We start from the raw sequence: 17,607 nt of genomic DNA, 5'->3' as shown, positions 1-17,607 counted from the left end.
CAAGGAAAAAACAAATGTTGAAACCAGTTGGGAGATAAGAAAGCATAGTGTTTTGTAGAAGTTATGGCAACTGAATGTAAAGGCCAACTTGAAACATTTCATTTGGAAATGCTTGCAAAACTATATACCAGTGAATGAGGTTGCTTTCAAAAAGCTAGGAAAATGGGAGGGAAGCTGTGGCTGCCGTGGGGAAGATATTGAAACCATAGAGCATTTACTCTTTTTTTGTACAAATACAACATTGGTCTGGAAGTTGGCCCCAGCAAAATGGGATGGACTGAAAGACAAGCAACATAATTTGTGGCTCTTGTGGGAAACTGCAATGCAAACAGTCTCAAAGGAACAAGGTCAGGATCAAATAAACTTAATAATTAATATATTCCGGCAAATTTGGAAAGCTAGGAACAAAAATATATTTGAAGACTCCAATTCAGATCCAAGCAGAACAGTACAGAAAGCACAAGGAGATTGGATAGAGTATGAACAATTAAGAGAAGCAGAGCAAGAGAACACTGCACTACATGCCAATAGAGAGACACAAGTCAGAAGAGAACCACCAAGGAAGATATAATAAGCCTGTACACGGATGCTGTAATCTCAGCAAGAATGATCAGAACTGGTCAAGGGATAATTGCAAGAAACTGGAGGGGAAAGATAGTAAAGGCAGGAGGGGTTGTGAACCAGAGGAAAGGAGAAGCAATCAAGGAAGAAGCTTTTGCTATAAGAAATGTAGTAATGATGGCCAAAAATGCAAGGTCGACTAAAATAGAAGTTCACACAGACTGCAAATCAGTAGTGGACCAGATTAACAGTTGCAATGACTATGATTACAAGATTACAACTATTTTGGAAGGCATTCAGGAACTTAGAGTAGGGCTTGAAAGTTGTTGTTTCTTTTTTGTACCTAGATCAAAAAACCAAATCAACCATACACTAGGTCAATTTGCTGTAAAGTTAGCGCATGATGTAGACTGGGAATAAGATTTCCCAATATGGCTGATAGACTTAGCATAGAAGGAGATAAGGGCAGTGGTCCCTTTTTTATAATTAATTTTGTACTATCAAGTGTTAATATATATATATATATATATATATATATATATATATATATATATATATATATATATATAACTGTTGACATTTGTAAAAAAAAAAAAAGAATATTCAGGACCTCAAGCTTAATTAATACATAGTTGAATTTTAGTTGATATCGTTTGAATTTGTTAGTATTAGAATGTCATTATGTAAATTGAGCACAAACTATCATTATTAGGGCTGGATTTGTGTAACACCCCTACTTGTTCCTGCCGTCTTCTAGGTTCTACAATAAAAAAGATGTATTTTGTTAATGCATATTGTAAAACAAGATTGTAAGATGTCAATTTATCATTTTCTTGAACTTTCACCTTTTTTTCCTTTTAGTGGACAATGTCTTTGTGAGATATAATTTAATATAAATAAGAGCAAAGCAATGGATAAAGTGCAAAAGTGGGGTAAGAGGGTAGATTAAGAATGGCAACAGGGTAGGTTTGGGGCAAGAAAACTCTATTCCATCTCCCTCCACCCCCATACCCTAACCTCTGCCTCTCCTTATTGCCCCCATGAGTGCCCACTACAAATTTGTTTTTATCTTGTTAATTTTACCTTGTTAGTTTACATTTATAAAACTAACAACCATTTTTCTAAGCGTTCTTTTGAATTTTTAGCAAAAATTTAACATGAAATCAAATTTAAATGTCATTTCGATCTTTTGATTTCCTCTATCATGGATACTGTGGAGAATTTGAATCAATAAGTTTTGCTTTTTGATTAATAACATGCAATACATGGAAAAAGAATTAAGCAAACTAACGTAACAAGTACATCCTAGTTGACCCATGACTTAAACAAGAAAGGATATATGGTATTACCACAACACAATTATATCGATTGTAACAATTTGAATAATTAAAAATATCAATAATTATCATTCTTGAGAGATACAAATTGGAGGAATGATCCCTTAAAGAAACTATATAATTTTTCTATATGGATATACACATACATAAATTAATCATAGGTAGGGAATAGGGTGCGGGTGTCCTCCCCAATACTCCATTCCATTTAAGGCAAAGTAATTCTCATCTTTACTTGTATTCCTCCTTCCCTATTTCTTTCTCATGGAACTAGCACTCAAGGCACCTTAATATGCAAATGTCAACTTAAGGTAGAATGAAACTAAAACACGTCAAAGATTTAGGGGATATCTTTTCAAAAATAAAAGGAAAGATTTTGGGGATATGATTGCAACTTTTTTAATTTTAGCTTGAGGACTTGTCAAACTTTATCTTTTAATCTCATTTGAGACCATTCCCATTATGGATCAAATGCTTTATTCATAAATCCAATGAGAAATTTCTTAAAATTTAGAGACTTATGTTTTCACAACTTAGAACATTCTTTATCTCATAATTTACACGAAAAGTATTCGTATAGGATATAGGCATTGTTTGGATTGAAGGAAGAGAACTCTAATAGAAAAAAGAAAAGAAAGGAGAGTAGAAGAAAGCATCCATCTTGTTTGGATTAAATACAAAAGGGAAAAAAAACATTGAAAATATTGTTTCAGTTAAGGAAGGAAAGGAAAGGAGACTATCAAGTTTTAGTTACATTTTTATTCATAATTTAAAAGTCTAATTTATAAATAGATAAAGTTTTTTAGGAAATTTAAAATTTTCATTAATATTAGTTTCCTTTCCCTCCATTGCCATCCATTTTTAGACGGAAAGCAAACTAACAAATAACTAGAGAAAATTTTAAAATTTTCATTAATCTTAGTTTCCTTTCACTTCGTTGCCACCCACTTTTAGGTGGAAAGAATACTAATAAATAACTAGATCTCATCCCTCCCTTTCTCTTCGTATTATTTCCTTTATCTCTTCAAAAATCAATCCAATCATCAAAAACCTTATCATTTCCTTTCTATTTCTTTTCTTCGTACTCCCTCAAAATAAATAGTACCTTTTGTTACCAATTAAGCAAAAATGAAACATTTGATAAAGAAAATAATAAACATTTATACCTTCAAAAAAAGAAAATATTTATTTATCTATATAATACAACATATAAATATATAATGTTGGAGCACCACTACATGGTGTTTAATATAAAATCAAACTATGATAAGTACACTCCATAGAGGTGCAAAATAATCACAAATTCATAATATTCAAAGTTATCCAATAGCCATGTCATAAGCAACTCCACAACATCCAAACTTCTTCAATTCTCTAGACCATTTACTTTTAAATCAAACTTCTTCCGTTTTCCATACCATTTAGTCAATTGCATTATCAAATATAGTAGGAAAGAGAAAAAATTTACAATTTTTTTATTAGTTGTACATACCTCAAGTATGCCTTAAAAACTAATAGTACTATAATATAACAACATCATTGCACTTATAATATAATCATAATGATAGCAATAGTAGTACTATATTAGTTAGTGGTGGTAGTATACGTGCTCATAGTATTTTGTATTTATTATGTATTTAAGAAAAATTTTTGCAAATAATCTAGAAACCAAATAGAAAAAAATATATATAGTACATTTTCTATTTATTATATATTTCATTAAATTTGTGCTTGATTACAGATTTGTTTAAGGGAAGTTATTCACTGTAAGAACACGATTCACAATTGTAGTGTTAACCAACAAGTCAAATGATGGTCTCTAAATCTTTGATCTCTTACTTTTCTCTCTGCTCATAATGAGACTAATCTCTTATTCATTATTGAGTCACTAGGAGTGGTGATTTTGTTTAATGTTAATTGTTCAAGATAAAGTAGTACGTCCACACCTTGAAAAGTCTACAAGATATAAAAGTACAAAACTTGACAACTAATGTTGAGTGGACAAGTTATGTTGGGGCTTTATTGAATCTAGTCATAGTTTTTTTCTTTTTTTTTTTTACAAGAAGTTCGTAAACAACACTTAAATTAATCCCACAAGATACAACCAAAAAGTAATTGCTGACTTCTGGTTGCACCCATGGAACTTAAGTACTACTCACACATACTAACAAACGATGTGGGACACAGGGAGAGGGAACAGGGAATCTCTACTAAACACTAACTAGCACTCACTCACTCTGATTTTAACCTCGCCAACAAGTCTTTTTTCTTTGGACAAGAAGTTCATAAACAACACTTAAATTAATCCCACAAGATACAACCAAAAGACAATTGCTGACTTCTAATTGCACCCATGGAACTTAAGTATTGCTCACGCACACACTCAACAAACGATGTGGGTGCTAAGTTGTTGCTTTTTTAGAGTTTACATGTTGGTGGATTGAATGACAACGGTTGATTGTGTTCTAAGTCTCCACCTCCGCTTCCGCTTCCACTTCCATTTCCACTTCAACTCTGCCACTACCTTCCCAAAACTTCACTCTTCGAGTACTTGCAACCCTCCTCCTTACTTGGCCTTCTACTACCGGCACGCACCCTCCCGATTTTCTTCAACCTACCTCATTTTCTTCTTGCATTTCTATGTAAGTTTTTGCTTGATTTATTGACAATATTTTAAGTAAATTAATAATCTCATAATCTGAATGTTGACAATCTTTACATGGATTTATTGAGACAGCTTGCTTATCAGATTAGCTAAGCGAAAGAATAGTTGTGTGAACTACAGCTTCTGGAGATTTACACGGACATTCGACATTTGCGGTGAGAATGTTAGACTCTTGATTTTGCTTCACCTCCAGCCGTGAGTTTTGTTTATTTGCATGTTTGAATTTACATGTACGATTGATTACATTCACACTTCACAAATATGTGTTTATAGTAAATCTCGAATAGAGAAGTTGCTTGATGTTTTGATTGATTTAATGTAATTCCATCAGTGCATGCTTCGTTTACGATCCGAATCAGCGGTGTGTCTCCCTCAAAATATTGCTTTTTACTTGTTGGTACTAGACTACCCCTGTTGATTTGTTAAGTATTTTGTTTATGATCTGCCCATCTGGAAATAATGTAGACTGGAAATTGCAATCTTGTAAGTCAATAGTTCTTAAATATTGTTAAGTACTTTTAACATCTGGGTTCTTTGAATATGATCTGCCCATCTGGAAAGAATGTAGACTAGAAATTGCAATCTTGTAAGTCAATAGTTCTTAAATGCCTCAATATGGATCAAATGGATAGATTTGAAATATCCCTTTAGAGATTGATGTCATCTAATAATAATTGGTCAATATAGATAATTAGCAGCTTGTGCATTGTGTAGAAATACAGCTAATAGTGGATCTTTTATCTGCTTTAGATCATTTAGCACATAGAAAAGTTCATCAGTTTGAAATCATGTAGGTGATTTTGAAGAGAAACCTTATTCCTTTTTTGTTTGTGAAAAGACTCGAGTCATTCACTACTTCTGACTTATCAGTGACTATTTTGTTTCCAACTAAAATTTTTAATGTATGGTCTCTTTTCTAACATTTTACTTAAAATTTCATTTACTAAGTTCCTGTTGGATTAAAGCTTGAAGTTAATGTAATACATGTTATCTAGCCATTCAGATAGAAATTTGAGCACAAATTGGGAGAAAACATTGTGTTAAGAATTACATCCAAGCATCTTTTACGCCACATGAAGCTTGCTCTATAGAAGAGGGAATTGTGGATGTAATAGGTGGCACAAAAAGTATAAATGGTGACATTGAAAAGTTGATAATTTAACCGAGATAACTACAGAATCGCTTGAAGTTTTATCTTTTTTCCCCCTATTTCTCTTTGGTAGTTGGGTCACTATTTTTGGATATAATTTGATTGAACTATAATTGCATTTAGGTGCAAGAGAAGCAGTTGGACTGATTTCTCTAAACCGGAAGGTGAGCTTTGTATGCATTTTCTATTTCTTTACTTTTGTATATCCAAATCTCCAAGTGTTTTGGCTAATCTTTAAGTTGGGCAATTGATTGTTTGTTGATATATGGCTGTATGATGGACATTCTGCTCGAATCTGATTTATATAGCAGCGAAAATATGCAAGCCTAGAAGAGGACTATGTGGAGAGGAATAGAAAACGGTGTGAGCAGCGAGCTGCTTCAAATGCAAATCACGATACCGAAACAATTCCAAGTTTATGTACTATGGCCGTGATTGCATTTAACGTAGCCAGCCAGTGAGCAAAGTGCAGTCAACTAATGTTAATTCCTCCATAGACTATCTAGGTGGTCAAAATGAGTGATTTGGACAGATTTGGGTTGGGTAAAATGGGTAATGGGTATAAATGAGTCAACCCATTTATACCCATTTAATTAGATGGGTATAAATGGGTAAGTCAAAAAATGAATTGGGTAACCCAATTATCCATTTATAACCTATTTATTTTAATTTTTTGTAAACTCATTTAAATTTATTTTTTCAAACTAAGTTATCAATTTATACTGCTCTTTGTATCCACCATTAATTTTAAATATTTACTTATAATGTTCAATAATCCCAATTACCAATTTTTTTCCATTTATACTCAATGTCACAAAATTACATATTATTTAATAATTGAATAATAAGAATAAAAAAATTGAACTAAGGACTATAAAAGCTAATATAAAAACTTAATCTAAAAAATTTTAACCCCTAACATTTTTTTCATATATAAATTTAAAATTTCATTTTAGAAAGATAAGAAAAGAGGCTAAAACTTATCATAAATTGGTAATGCTAAAAAGTGAGCAAATTAACAAATTAAGAGAAAATAAAATAATAAGATAAAACAAACAAATAATAATAATAGTGAAACAAAAGTAGTTACCATCATAACAAAATGAAATATTTGAAAAAAAAAAAAGGGGTGGGAGAAGATAAAAGACTTGGGGGAAGAGAATTCTAAATGGGTTAATTGAATTTGATGGATTACCCAATAATACCCATTTATTAAATGTGTATGATTGGGTAACCCATTTATATCCATATACAAAAATTTAAAATATCCATACCCACCTATTCATGGATGGGTATGGGTAAATTTAGTTAAGTTTGCCACCTATAGTTCCTACCTATCATCATGGTAGCTTTTCAGTTGTTTCTATCAGTCCCGTCTTTAATCACCCTACATGTTGACCTATTGATAACTTGGGTATGTAAAGCATGGTTTATTTAAACTTGGCAATTTTTTGCTTCTTTATGTTAAGATATAAGGGACCTAATTCAATTAATTATGCTCCCGTGTAATTATATTTATTCGAGTAAATTGTGTTAAGTCTTAGCTAAACATATAATGGAATTTAGACATTCTGGATTTAGTGACAGATGTATCACCATTGTAGATGAATATTTGCACCATTTGTACATGAATTTCCATATTAGAAAATTATGTGTATTGGATTATATATAGAGACCTAAAATTATGTATGTTAAGCTTACACCTGGGCATAGCCAAAAACTAGTAAAATTAACAAGTCTAAATCCCATAAAATGTTTGCCTAGGATCAATAAGGTTTTATGAAGTCCATTTTGTTTATTTCTAAGTACTAATACTCGATTCCATTTCAGTTGAAAAAAATTACATTCAATTAATATATATATATATATATATATATATATATATATATATATATGCATAAGTATGTATGTATGTATATTAGTATATCACACACAAACTGAAGAGGCAAAAGATAATTGAAAACATTATATTTGATCTAATTTCCATTTTTTTCAATGTGCTTATATGGTGCCTAAGGGCACCAAATAGAAAAAGGGGTTAAATGCAAAAATCCCCTACAAACTATCATCCCAATTGGGCAACAAATAAAAAAAAGGGTTAAATATGCAGAACCCCCTTATGAACTATCATCCCAATTGCACGTACTTGACAGCCTAAAGTATTTTAATAGGCAATTTATACCTTTGGTCAACTAAAAAATGATGAAAAATTAACTCCATTCACATAATTGATGAAATGACCAATTATTCCTCCATTAAAAGTTTAAATGGCAAAAATACCCTTTTGATGGGCAATATTACTACTTTAAATGGATTAATTTTCACTTCATAAAAAAGTCTAATTGAAAACACATAAAAATAAAACACAAGGTCACTTGCAATAATAATTAAAACAAAACAAGTAGAAGAAAGTGAATAAATTGGCTTCAATTCAAAAGATTGCTATCATGGAAAAGACATTGTAAAATCTTATTTATTCCTGTAATTGTGACCTATACTTTTGGTTTCTCTTTGTATGCACTAAGTGAAATTTTAAATTTTTATTGAAATTTCTAAGTTTTATATATATGTGTGTGTGTGTATATATATATATATATAATGTTAGTGGTAGGTATTAAATCCAAAATCTCTTACTTATAATCTCTCTCCACCTTACTACCAATCCCTCTCTTCTAAGTCCATTATTTTGTTTGCTAACATCAGCGATTTAATTTAGGTCTACTATTGAACCTTGTTGCTATTATGGTGCTAAATTCATATGAAATTTTTGTGTTTTATCCCGGTTAAATACTCGTAAAGATTTCAAGTGGAATTCCATGACGTTATGATGTACCAAAGAAGAAGATAACGAGATTGTAGAAATTGCAATAGTAGCCCTTAGTTTTTTTTTTTTTTTTTTGTATTCTGCCCTTTTACGTTTGACCCCCAAGAGTCTTAATTATCATTCAAAGTGAACCCGTATTTTATTTCATTTTTTTGTATTTTCTGTTAGGCTTTTCTTATGAATGAAAAGTAGTCTATTTTAAAGTGATAAGTTTTTCCCATCAAAAGGGTTTTTTTGTCACTTAAGCTTTTAATAGAGGACAAATTAATCATTTCATCAAATACTTGGATGGAGTTAATTTTTTCAATTTTGTTAGTTGACTAAGGGTATAAAGTGCAACTAGTATATTAGTTCATGGTTTTTCACAATTTATCGATCGGACACTTTTGTCCCTAAATATCAAGCAGGGAGACAAGGTGTCAATTTAATAAATCCCAAGAATAAAATGCAACGAAGAGTAAAGTTCCACTTAAGAATGCTCATCTCGAAACTCCACACCTTTGATTAACCAAAATTGTTTGGCAATTATCACCGGCCAAATGCGCAACGGATCTTCTATCTCACACTCTGTGCTACTCTCTGTTCCACTTTTTATTATATTGCTATTTCTCCTGCATAAACATCATGTTTTAGTTCTTTTTTGTTTTCTTAAGATCCAATAACTATTAATTGAGTAATACATAAAATTTAACAAACTCAGAAAATCAAAATGCATAAAAAATGAGATTTTTTATGAATTTTCTGCTATATGAATTTTCTTATGAATTTTTTATGGTTGATTTCGGATCTTCTGTCTCACACTCTGTGCCACTCTCTGTTCCACTTTTTTGTTTTATTTCCCGGTCGGTTCCAGCTTTCCAAAATCAACCATATTGACGCCTTCCAAAACCATCAAATGGCCTTTCCTCTTCTTACTTTTCTTCCTACCAAAGTATCCATCCGAAAATACCCATCGCGTTTTCAGTTTCCTCCGGTCAGAAATATCAGAGAATTCAGGAAGTAGTATAGTATTTTCATAAATTTATCTAACAATAAGTTTTCATTTTCCTCAAACCAATAAGAAATTCAAGAAACCGCTTTCAGTTTCCTCCAGTGAATCAAGAATTCAAGAAACAGGGGAAAGAAAGCGAAAAACACAGAACTGTAGGAATTAAATCTAGATCATTATTATTATTTGTTAGTTTCCATATTGTTGGTTCTGATCTCTTAATTATGTCGGTTGTGGTTTTTAAGTCCAAGTCCAATTGTATAAAAGATTCCCTTTGTGGTTCGAAAGCTAAGTTTTAGGAAACTAACTGATCTATATATACCACTACTAGTATTGATGTTTCGTGCGCTGAGAATTGAAAAGATAAAAAATTGATTGTTGCCTCCCGAAGCTTTCCTTGCTTCCTTTCTTTCTTCCCTGTGCCGTTCTGGTTGTTTATATTTTCCGCTGCCATAATTGTTTCTTTGGTTTTGAGGTTTGTCTTGATTTGTTTATTCTGTGGGTTATATTCCTACAATAACAGGACAAGAATGGCTTCTTTCTGCACTGCTCAAGAAGAAGAAAAAGATGATTTTTTTGATGAATTACCAGACCCTATTGTGTTTCTGATTTTCAACAAGGTGCATGATGCAAAATCTCTGTGTTTGTCCATGTCTGTTTGCAAACGCTTTCACGCAATCATCCCCGAAGTTGACAATGTTTTCCTTTCGATGCGTGGAGAACATAAGCAAAACAAGCAAAGCAAGCAAAAGCCCATCACAGAAACACTCCATGAGGGTAAGAAATCATTCAAGAACATTTTCACCAAAGCTATTGCGAAGCCCTTCAAATATTTCACTCGATTGCCTAAATCAAGGTCAGAATCTTGTGAATCTGCTGATGAATATAGTTTTTGCATGCCAAAAGAAGCTTTAAAGTGTTTCAGAGCTATTCGTAATTTACAGCTTAACCTCCCAAATCCGACAAGTGATAGTTGTTTGAGTTCAATGATATGGAAAGCCGAGTTTGGGAGCAAACTTGATTATATTCTGGAATTACACGCCAAAGATACTTCAGAAATTGATGAAAGCTACGAACTTTGTAGCTTTGATAAGAATTCTGATAGTGAGGATTCAGGAGAATCATCAATGTTCATGAAAGATGAGGAGTTCGATAAAAGGCTGACAATGATCTTGGCTTGCTTGGTTGTAGCATCTGCGAGGCGCCTGTTGTTTCGCGAGACGTTGAAGGATCATCAGACTTTGCAGAATGTGACAATTTCGGATGAAAAACAGATAGGAACTTTTAGTATGAATCGCAGACAAATTGAAGAGTTCAAAAGAGGTATGAATTCTAGGGATTGGATTAAGAAGACTTTAATGGAGAGTGACAAATCAACGCCATTTTTTCGCATGAAGGTTTGGGATGTGCCTGAGTTGAAGCTGTCAAGATGTACAATGAAGGGGGTAACTCTGGTGGTGATAGAGAGGATTGAAGAGGAGAATAAGAAGGTGGAGGAAAGCTGGGATTGGGTGGTGAAGACTTTTGATGGGGAAGCGGAAAAAGAGAAGGTGTTCAATGAAGCTGTGAGGAAGTTGTTTGAGAAGAAAAGAAGTTACATAAGCAGGGAGATGAACTCATCTTTTGACATTCTTCAATAGTAGGCAAAAGGGATCAAGCAAGGAGATTTGGACCTATTCCACATGAGGAAACAAAGAATTAATTACAAGATTATTTTCCTTTTTTATGTTTTTTTCAATTTTCTTTGAGAGCTTCCATTTGGCTTAGTTGCTGGAGGTGTTTGCTGTCTGTAACTCACTTGGAAGGCTAGGTTTTGTGAAGATAACTTCTCATGTAAATACTTCACGAATATGACTTGCTTATTTTCAATATGTTATAGATTGATAAGCACTGTTGGTTTCCATGTATTCTGCTGTTTGTGGAAATTTGGTCATTTTTGTCATAAAAAGTGCATAATCCTCTCTACGGATTCATACTTATTTTCCTTTCCTTAAAGGTTTTTTCCTGTTCTCATTATTGTTTTGGTTGGTGAAGACTTTATAACTTAATGTTTTAGACTAGAAAAAGGGAATCAATTGGGTGGTGAAGTATATTCATTTGCTATATAAGAGTAAACATTATAAGTTTGTTGATGCACAGATTCCAGTTATATGGACAGACTTATTCATTGTCTTGACAATCATAACTCAGTACATGAACTTGCCAATTCTGTTCTGACATGGTTTAAGAGATCTGCTCTGAAAATTTAAATGCCCTCACGATAGATTGATAATGATGAAATCTTTCTCCAGTAGTTACTGCTGATGAAAGCTTTTTCAAGAAACAAAAGTGCTACTTGCAGCAGGTGGTAATAGAATTATATTTACGATCAAGAAACAATCTGAATCACAAACTCTTTTTAGACAACTAAGTATTGTTATTGGCGAAGAACAAATCTTATCACGAAAGGTGAATTGTTCATTTGACATTACACTGACACACTAAACTTCTCAACATAGTTGAAGACTGTTCAAAAACTCATCTTTTTCCTGCAAATGAAACTGAGAAATATAACAGATGCATATCTGAGAAGTATTGTCCTTGTTCTGTTTTGATTGTACGTCACTCGGATTTCTGATACACTATTCAAGTTCTTGCATGAAGTGTTTATGGGTGTGAGTCCTCAATCCAATAGTGTGAGCACGTTGAAAACTAGTCAAGATTCTTTGTGTTATTTTTAATAGAGGAAGGGTGGGATTTAAGAAAATAGGGAACTAAAAGCCTTTAAATTGTGAGATTTTAGCTTTAATCCCTAGATTAAGGCCTGCTCGACCTGATAAATACTCCTTACGCAAATTTTAAAATAACTATTTAATAAAGTTTAGGCTATCGTATCCTAGATAGACTAATTATTAATTCTAAACTTGACGTATTCTGGGACAAATATTAAGCCTATATTGGTTCTTTCTTTTGAAGAAAACACTAAAAGGTTCAACTCTGCTTAATACAGTTTTGGCAAGTAAACATAGGAAATTATATGAGACAAGGCAAAAATTAGGGGGAAAATGCAAATTTCCCCTTCATGAAGGCAAGACATGTCTTTTGTCCCACTTTGTCAAGTAGGACTGTCAATGGGGCTGGGCCAGCCCGAGCTCGGCTCGTTCGGCCCGACAGAAAGCCCGATGAGCCCGATCATTTAGTGAGTCGGTCTGAGCTTGAGCCTAAAAATTAGGCCCGAATTAAATGTGAGCCGAGCTTGGGCCTTATTAGACTCATACCCGATATAGGCCCGGCCCTTTAATTACCTATATATATAATATTTATATTTTGATATTATGTATAATTATATATCCAAATATATTTTTGCTAAATACTAAATATATATATAAATTACAAAACACAAAAACACATCTAAAGACTCTTTCATGAGCTTTCTTGAGAGCCAATATTAGTAATGCATAACTAAATCTCTAATTTTTTTTATTGGTTGAGTAACTTTTTGTATTGGCATATTATTGGTTGATTTTTTTTTTTTTGGTCTACAAACACAAAAATCATCAAGCATATTTGGATTTAAATCACAAGATTATAAAAAAAAGTTTCAACTTTTAAAGATGTATTGGCTTATGATTGCATGTTTTATTACTATTTTTCATGCATTTTAAACGGATTACATATAAATATTGTTGAAAAAATTTTGGTTTATATACTTTTTAAGAACTATTATTTGTTCATGTTTAGTTTTAATATTATAGTCTTGTAAATGTTAAATTAGTTTTACAACTTAATAGTTATAGTAATTATATTAAGAAAATTCAGGAGTAATAAGTGAGCTTGGGCTAAGCCCGATTAAGGCTCACAACCCGAATATTATGTGAGCTGAGTATGAGCTTCACATTTACGAACCCGAACCTCATAGCCCGAAACCCGAAAATGTCTCAAATTAAATGAGCTGAGCTTGAACTCATCAAAGCCCGCCTCATTAGGCCCGATTGACAGGCCTATTGTCAAGGCTAGGCAACAATGAAATATTGATTGCAAACTTGTTAGCCCAAATAGAGGTGCAGACGGCAAACACATAGCAGTTTGTACATAAGAGTGAAAACTGGAACATTGACATAGAAGAAAATAGTAAATCTTATATACACTGACAGTGTATACACTGTCACCATTAGATTCATGATATATATATAAAAGTTGAATTTTAAATTTAAATTTTGCATAGTTATCATTCAGCCAATGCTAACAAAGTATACACTGTCAGTGTAGGAAAGATTAATTAAAAAAAAAAGGAAACTATACAGAATTTATAAATTGGTGTAGAATTAAACTCCTTGAATTTAGTGCCTGGGAATTAGAGGTGGCAGACTGCTAGCGCCCTTCTTGAGAGATTCAAAATTCATAAGAAGGGTGAGATGTGGAAAATTTGTGAATAAATTATGAGTTATTATTCAAGAATAAAAAATAATTAATAAATTTATTATTAAATGCCTAAATTACACTTGTTACAGTGTGTACTTTATTAAATACAAAAGTGCACCTCAATGAATAAAAAAGTGCAACTTTAGTTAATATAGGTGTGTGCACATACAAAATTTGATGGCTGGTAGAGGCGTAAACATGTCTAAATAAGTCGAATATTCTAGTATTTAAGTTTGTTTGATTATTTTGACGAGTTTGAAATTTTATTCAAATTTGTCTTGTTTACTTCTTGAGTCGAATTCGAGGAGAACTTTTATTGAGCCAAACATGAGCCGAATCGCACTAGCTTGAACTTTTTACACATGAATTTCACTTATGAGTTAATTAAGCCAAATTCGAGCTGAACTTAAAAGTGTATCAATTATCAAACACAAAACTGCTATTCAAACTTAATTTGATTAGTTGAGGAATTGGGCCCTATTTGGCACTTTGAGCTTTTTACCAAGTTTGTCTGTTATAAGTTTTTTAAAAACTTTAGCCACAATAACCTCAAAAAACTTCTCAAAAATTTTAAATTATACACTTCAAAATATTCAAAAATTTACACACTTCAAATTTTTTTAAAAAAACTTCTACAATAACGTAAAGTAAAGTTTTAGACAAATACTCAAAAAATTCATTTCCCAATTCGAGTATTGGGATAGTTTAGTTTGTCTTTCAAACCTAGCGACTAAGCTTTTTTTGGTACACAATTACATATGAAAAAAAAATAAAAAAAGGTCACAAATTATGGATTTGATTTCTCTTGAATGAATTCTCTCTCCATCTCCCACGATGCAAATCTAAATGAATTTCATGACATATGTATTCATTTGTTAGGAAATGATAAGATCATTTTAAATTTAACTAATTCTAATTCTTGTTAATAAATAAAGATATATATCATGCATCCAAATATGTATCGTGAGAAATGGAGAGATAATTTACAAGAGAGGTCCCACAGATTTATATGATTTAATCTGTTTTTCTCCCCAGTCCCCACTTTCTTATTTCATTTGCATTTTCCCATTTCTTTTTCCTTAGAGGCAAAAGTAAATTAATAGCCAAATTGGGGAACTCAATCGACTAAAATTCAGCCTCCCTAGCCCAAAATCCTTTAAATCTAGCTTTTTTCCCCAAAATGATCAAAACCAATCTGAAAAAGCAGCTATGGAGCCAAAACCCAAGACGGCCAAGCTTTCAAGAGAGAGCCCAGATGATGATTGTCAAGAAGATCGACTCAGTGCCTTGCCGGATGGCATCCTCTGCCACATTCTCTCGTTTCTTCCCACAAAATTTGCAGCCTCCACTTCCGTTTTGTCCACCAGATGGAGGTACATTTTCTTTGGTGTTCCCAAAATTGACCTTGACGTTGACGATATTCTGCTTATCCATCCTCATCAACAAGGAGCAGGCAACGATGTCAATGATGAGAAGGTAGTGGAATCGGAGAAGAAGTTTATGGAGTTTGTTAACAGACTACTTATGAATTGTGAATCTACTTCTGTTGTGAATGAGTTTCGTCTTTTATGTCGAAAGTCGGCTTCTTGCCAAAAGTTTGGGCTTAGCTTATGGATGTCTTTGGTGCTTCCGCGCGGTGTTCAGGTTCTTAACATCCTAGTTGATGGTTATACTAATTTTCCGCAGTTTGAAGTCTTTCCATCTGAAATCTTTACTTGTAAAACTCTTGTAGTCTTGAAATTATATGGTTGGCTTGGTCTAAAGGTTCCAAAAGGCTTCTGCTTGCCGAATCTTAAGGTCTTGCATTTGCATACTTTGACACTAGTGGGAGATAATACAGGTTGGCTACTTTCATCAAGCTGTCCATTGCTTGATGATTTGGTGATTGATGGTGTAGAATTATTTGATGTTGGATTAATTGATTTCAGTAGTCCTTCCTTAACAAGCTTGGCGTGGGGTCAGGGCTTGTTGGGTGGCAAGGTTGTTCTTAATAATCCAAATCTTGAGTATTTGGAGTATGCAGGTGATCTATATCCGCTATTGAGCTCAAATTGCAAGTTCAAGTTCTTGTTAAAAGCTATTCTGGATTTGGAAAATAAGAACATGCCACATGAGCAAGACGCTAACCAGTTTTGTCAATTTATTTGTGAAATGCGCAATTTGGAATTTTTTGGTTTATTTGGGGACTCTTTACAGGTAGTTCTTTGACTTTGAATGTCTTCATTTCACTTGCTTTTCCAGGATTTCATATGTTTCAAAGTATGTTTTCTAAGCATCGTAATGACTTTGCTTTTGCCATGATGTGAAGTGTCTCTATCAGGCAGGTCATCTGTTACCTGAATTTATAAATTTGACTCATTTGGAGCTTTCAACAACGCGGGATCTCTATTTGAAATACTTTGAGACTCTACTGAAGAGCACACCAAATCTGAAAGTGCTAGTCTGTTACCTGGTGAGTTAGGAGTTGCCCTAAAATTCTTAGAAAGGAAATTGATGTAAGCTCTTCCTTTTTTAGACTGCTTAAGAGACCAAAATCAGTGAACTGATTGGCAAGTGTTTTACTTGTTCATCTTATTCTTGCCTTTTTTTTATTTTTAAATCAGAGTCTACTCAAGATGTATGATGATATGCACCTCCACTTCAGCGCGAAAGAGAGACCACTGTGTCTGAATCAATATCTCAGGGAAGTAGAGATAAAGAGTTTCTTTATTATCCCAAATTATGGGTTTGATTTAGTAAGATATCTTCTGAAGCATGGAGCAGTCTTACAGAAGATGTCTATACATGTTTCCACGCCAGAAATGCCAGAAAATTGGTCCTCATCAGCTCGCGAGAAGTTAAATAAGTTCTCAAAGTGCTCAAAAAACTGTAAGATCATGCTTATTTAATTTGTGCAGGAAAATGGTTCTTCTAGATGCTCAAATGAGCAGAGGAGATAAAATTTGTAACTTATATAAATAGATAGATGTTGAAGCCATTTTCTCCTTTAAAATCATTGTCTCCCCTGTTCAATGTTTCTGCCTTTAGATGGCTTTCAGTTGTGTACTTCCTGTGAACGATCAGATGTTGATGTTTATAACCCCATGTGGCTAGGCCTATGTATATCTAGTATTTTGATCAATTATGGAACAAAGTAAAGTTAGTTTTGTATTGTAATTCTTAGCTATTAGTCATGAACGATTTGCAACTTATGAACTCTCACTTTATGCTGTTTGAACTTCTTTATCCCTTTGTATAACATATGCTAGAGGGCTAAGAATTTATTCTTGTTGCCCATAAGATTTAATCTCAGCAAATAAGCACAGAATCCCAAAAGGTTCCATGAGCAGCCGCAGATAGTCAAATTTTGGCTGTTGTTCTCCATAGTTGGTTGGGCTGTCTTGTGACAGATTATTTTGCTTACCAAATAATGGTTGATAAATTCGTTCTTCAACTGTTTAGCTTCTTTGCAATTCTGTTCCGAAGTGTTAATATAGATAATCCTTTGCCTTATTTTTTCAATGGTATTAAGTTGGATATATGGATGAAGAAAAAGTATTAAGAGCTTTGTAGATTGACCCCATATTACAAATTTTGAGAGCTTTGTAGATTATATCTGATTGACCCCATATATAAATAGATACAAAATTTGTAATATGGGGTCAATCAATTTTGTATATAATCCCGAAGAAGAGCTATAGTACA

At 32.9% G+C, this 17,607-nt stretch overlaps 2 protein-coding genes across 2 annotated transcripts; both read left to right on the top strand.

Annotated features, from left to right (window-relative positions):
- The first annotated feature begins 9,375 nt into the window (after window positions 1-9,375).
- Window positions 9,376-11,429, top strand: LOC113739932 (F-box protein At5g46170-like). The gene is made up of 2 exons (XM_027267359.2): window positions 9,376-9,677; window positions 10,046-11,429. The coding sequence occupies exon 2, from the start codon at window positions 10,053-10,055 to the stop codon at window positions 11,160-11,162; it is 1,110 nt and encodes a 369-aa protein (XP_027123160.2). The 5' UTR covers window positions 9,376-9,677; window positions 10,046-10,052; the 3' UTR covers window positions 11,163-11,429.
- A 3,547-nt stretch (window positions 11,430-14,976) lies between these two features.
- LOC113724045 (F-box/LRR-repeat protein At4g14103-like) lies at window positions 14,977-17,079 on the top strand. Its single transcript, XM_072070016.1, has 3 exons — window positions 14,977-16,119; window positions 16,232-16,375; window positions 16,527-17,079. The coding sequence occupies exons 1-3, from the start codon at window positions 15,133-15,135 to the stop codon at window positions 16,809-16,811; spliced, it is 1,416 nt and encodes a 471-aa protein (XP_071926117.1). The 5' UTR covers window positions 14,977-15,132; the 3' UTR covers window positions 16,812-17,079.
- The last annotated feature ends 528 nt before the right edge of the window (window positions 17,080-17,607 follow it).

The sequence above is a fragment of the Coffea arabica genome, chromosome 1c, assembly GCF_036785885.1.
Source record: "Coffea arabica cultivar ET-39 chromosome 1c, Coffea Arabica ET-39 HiFi, whole genome shotgun sequence".
Taxonomy (NCBI): Eukaryota; Viridiplantae; Streptophyta; class Magnoliopsida; order Gentianales; family Rubiaceae; genus Coffea; species Coffea arabica.
The sequence above is the reverse complement of the archived record's forward strand: the minus strand, read 5'-3'. Positions and strand labels throughout refer to the sequence as shown.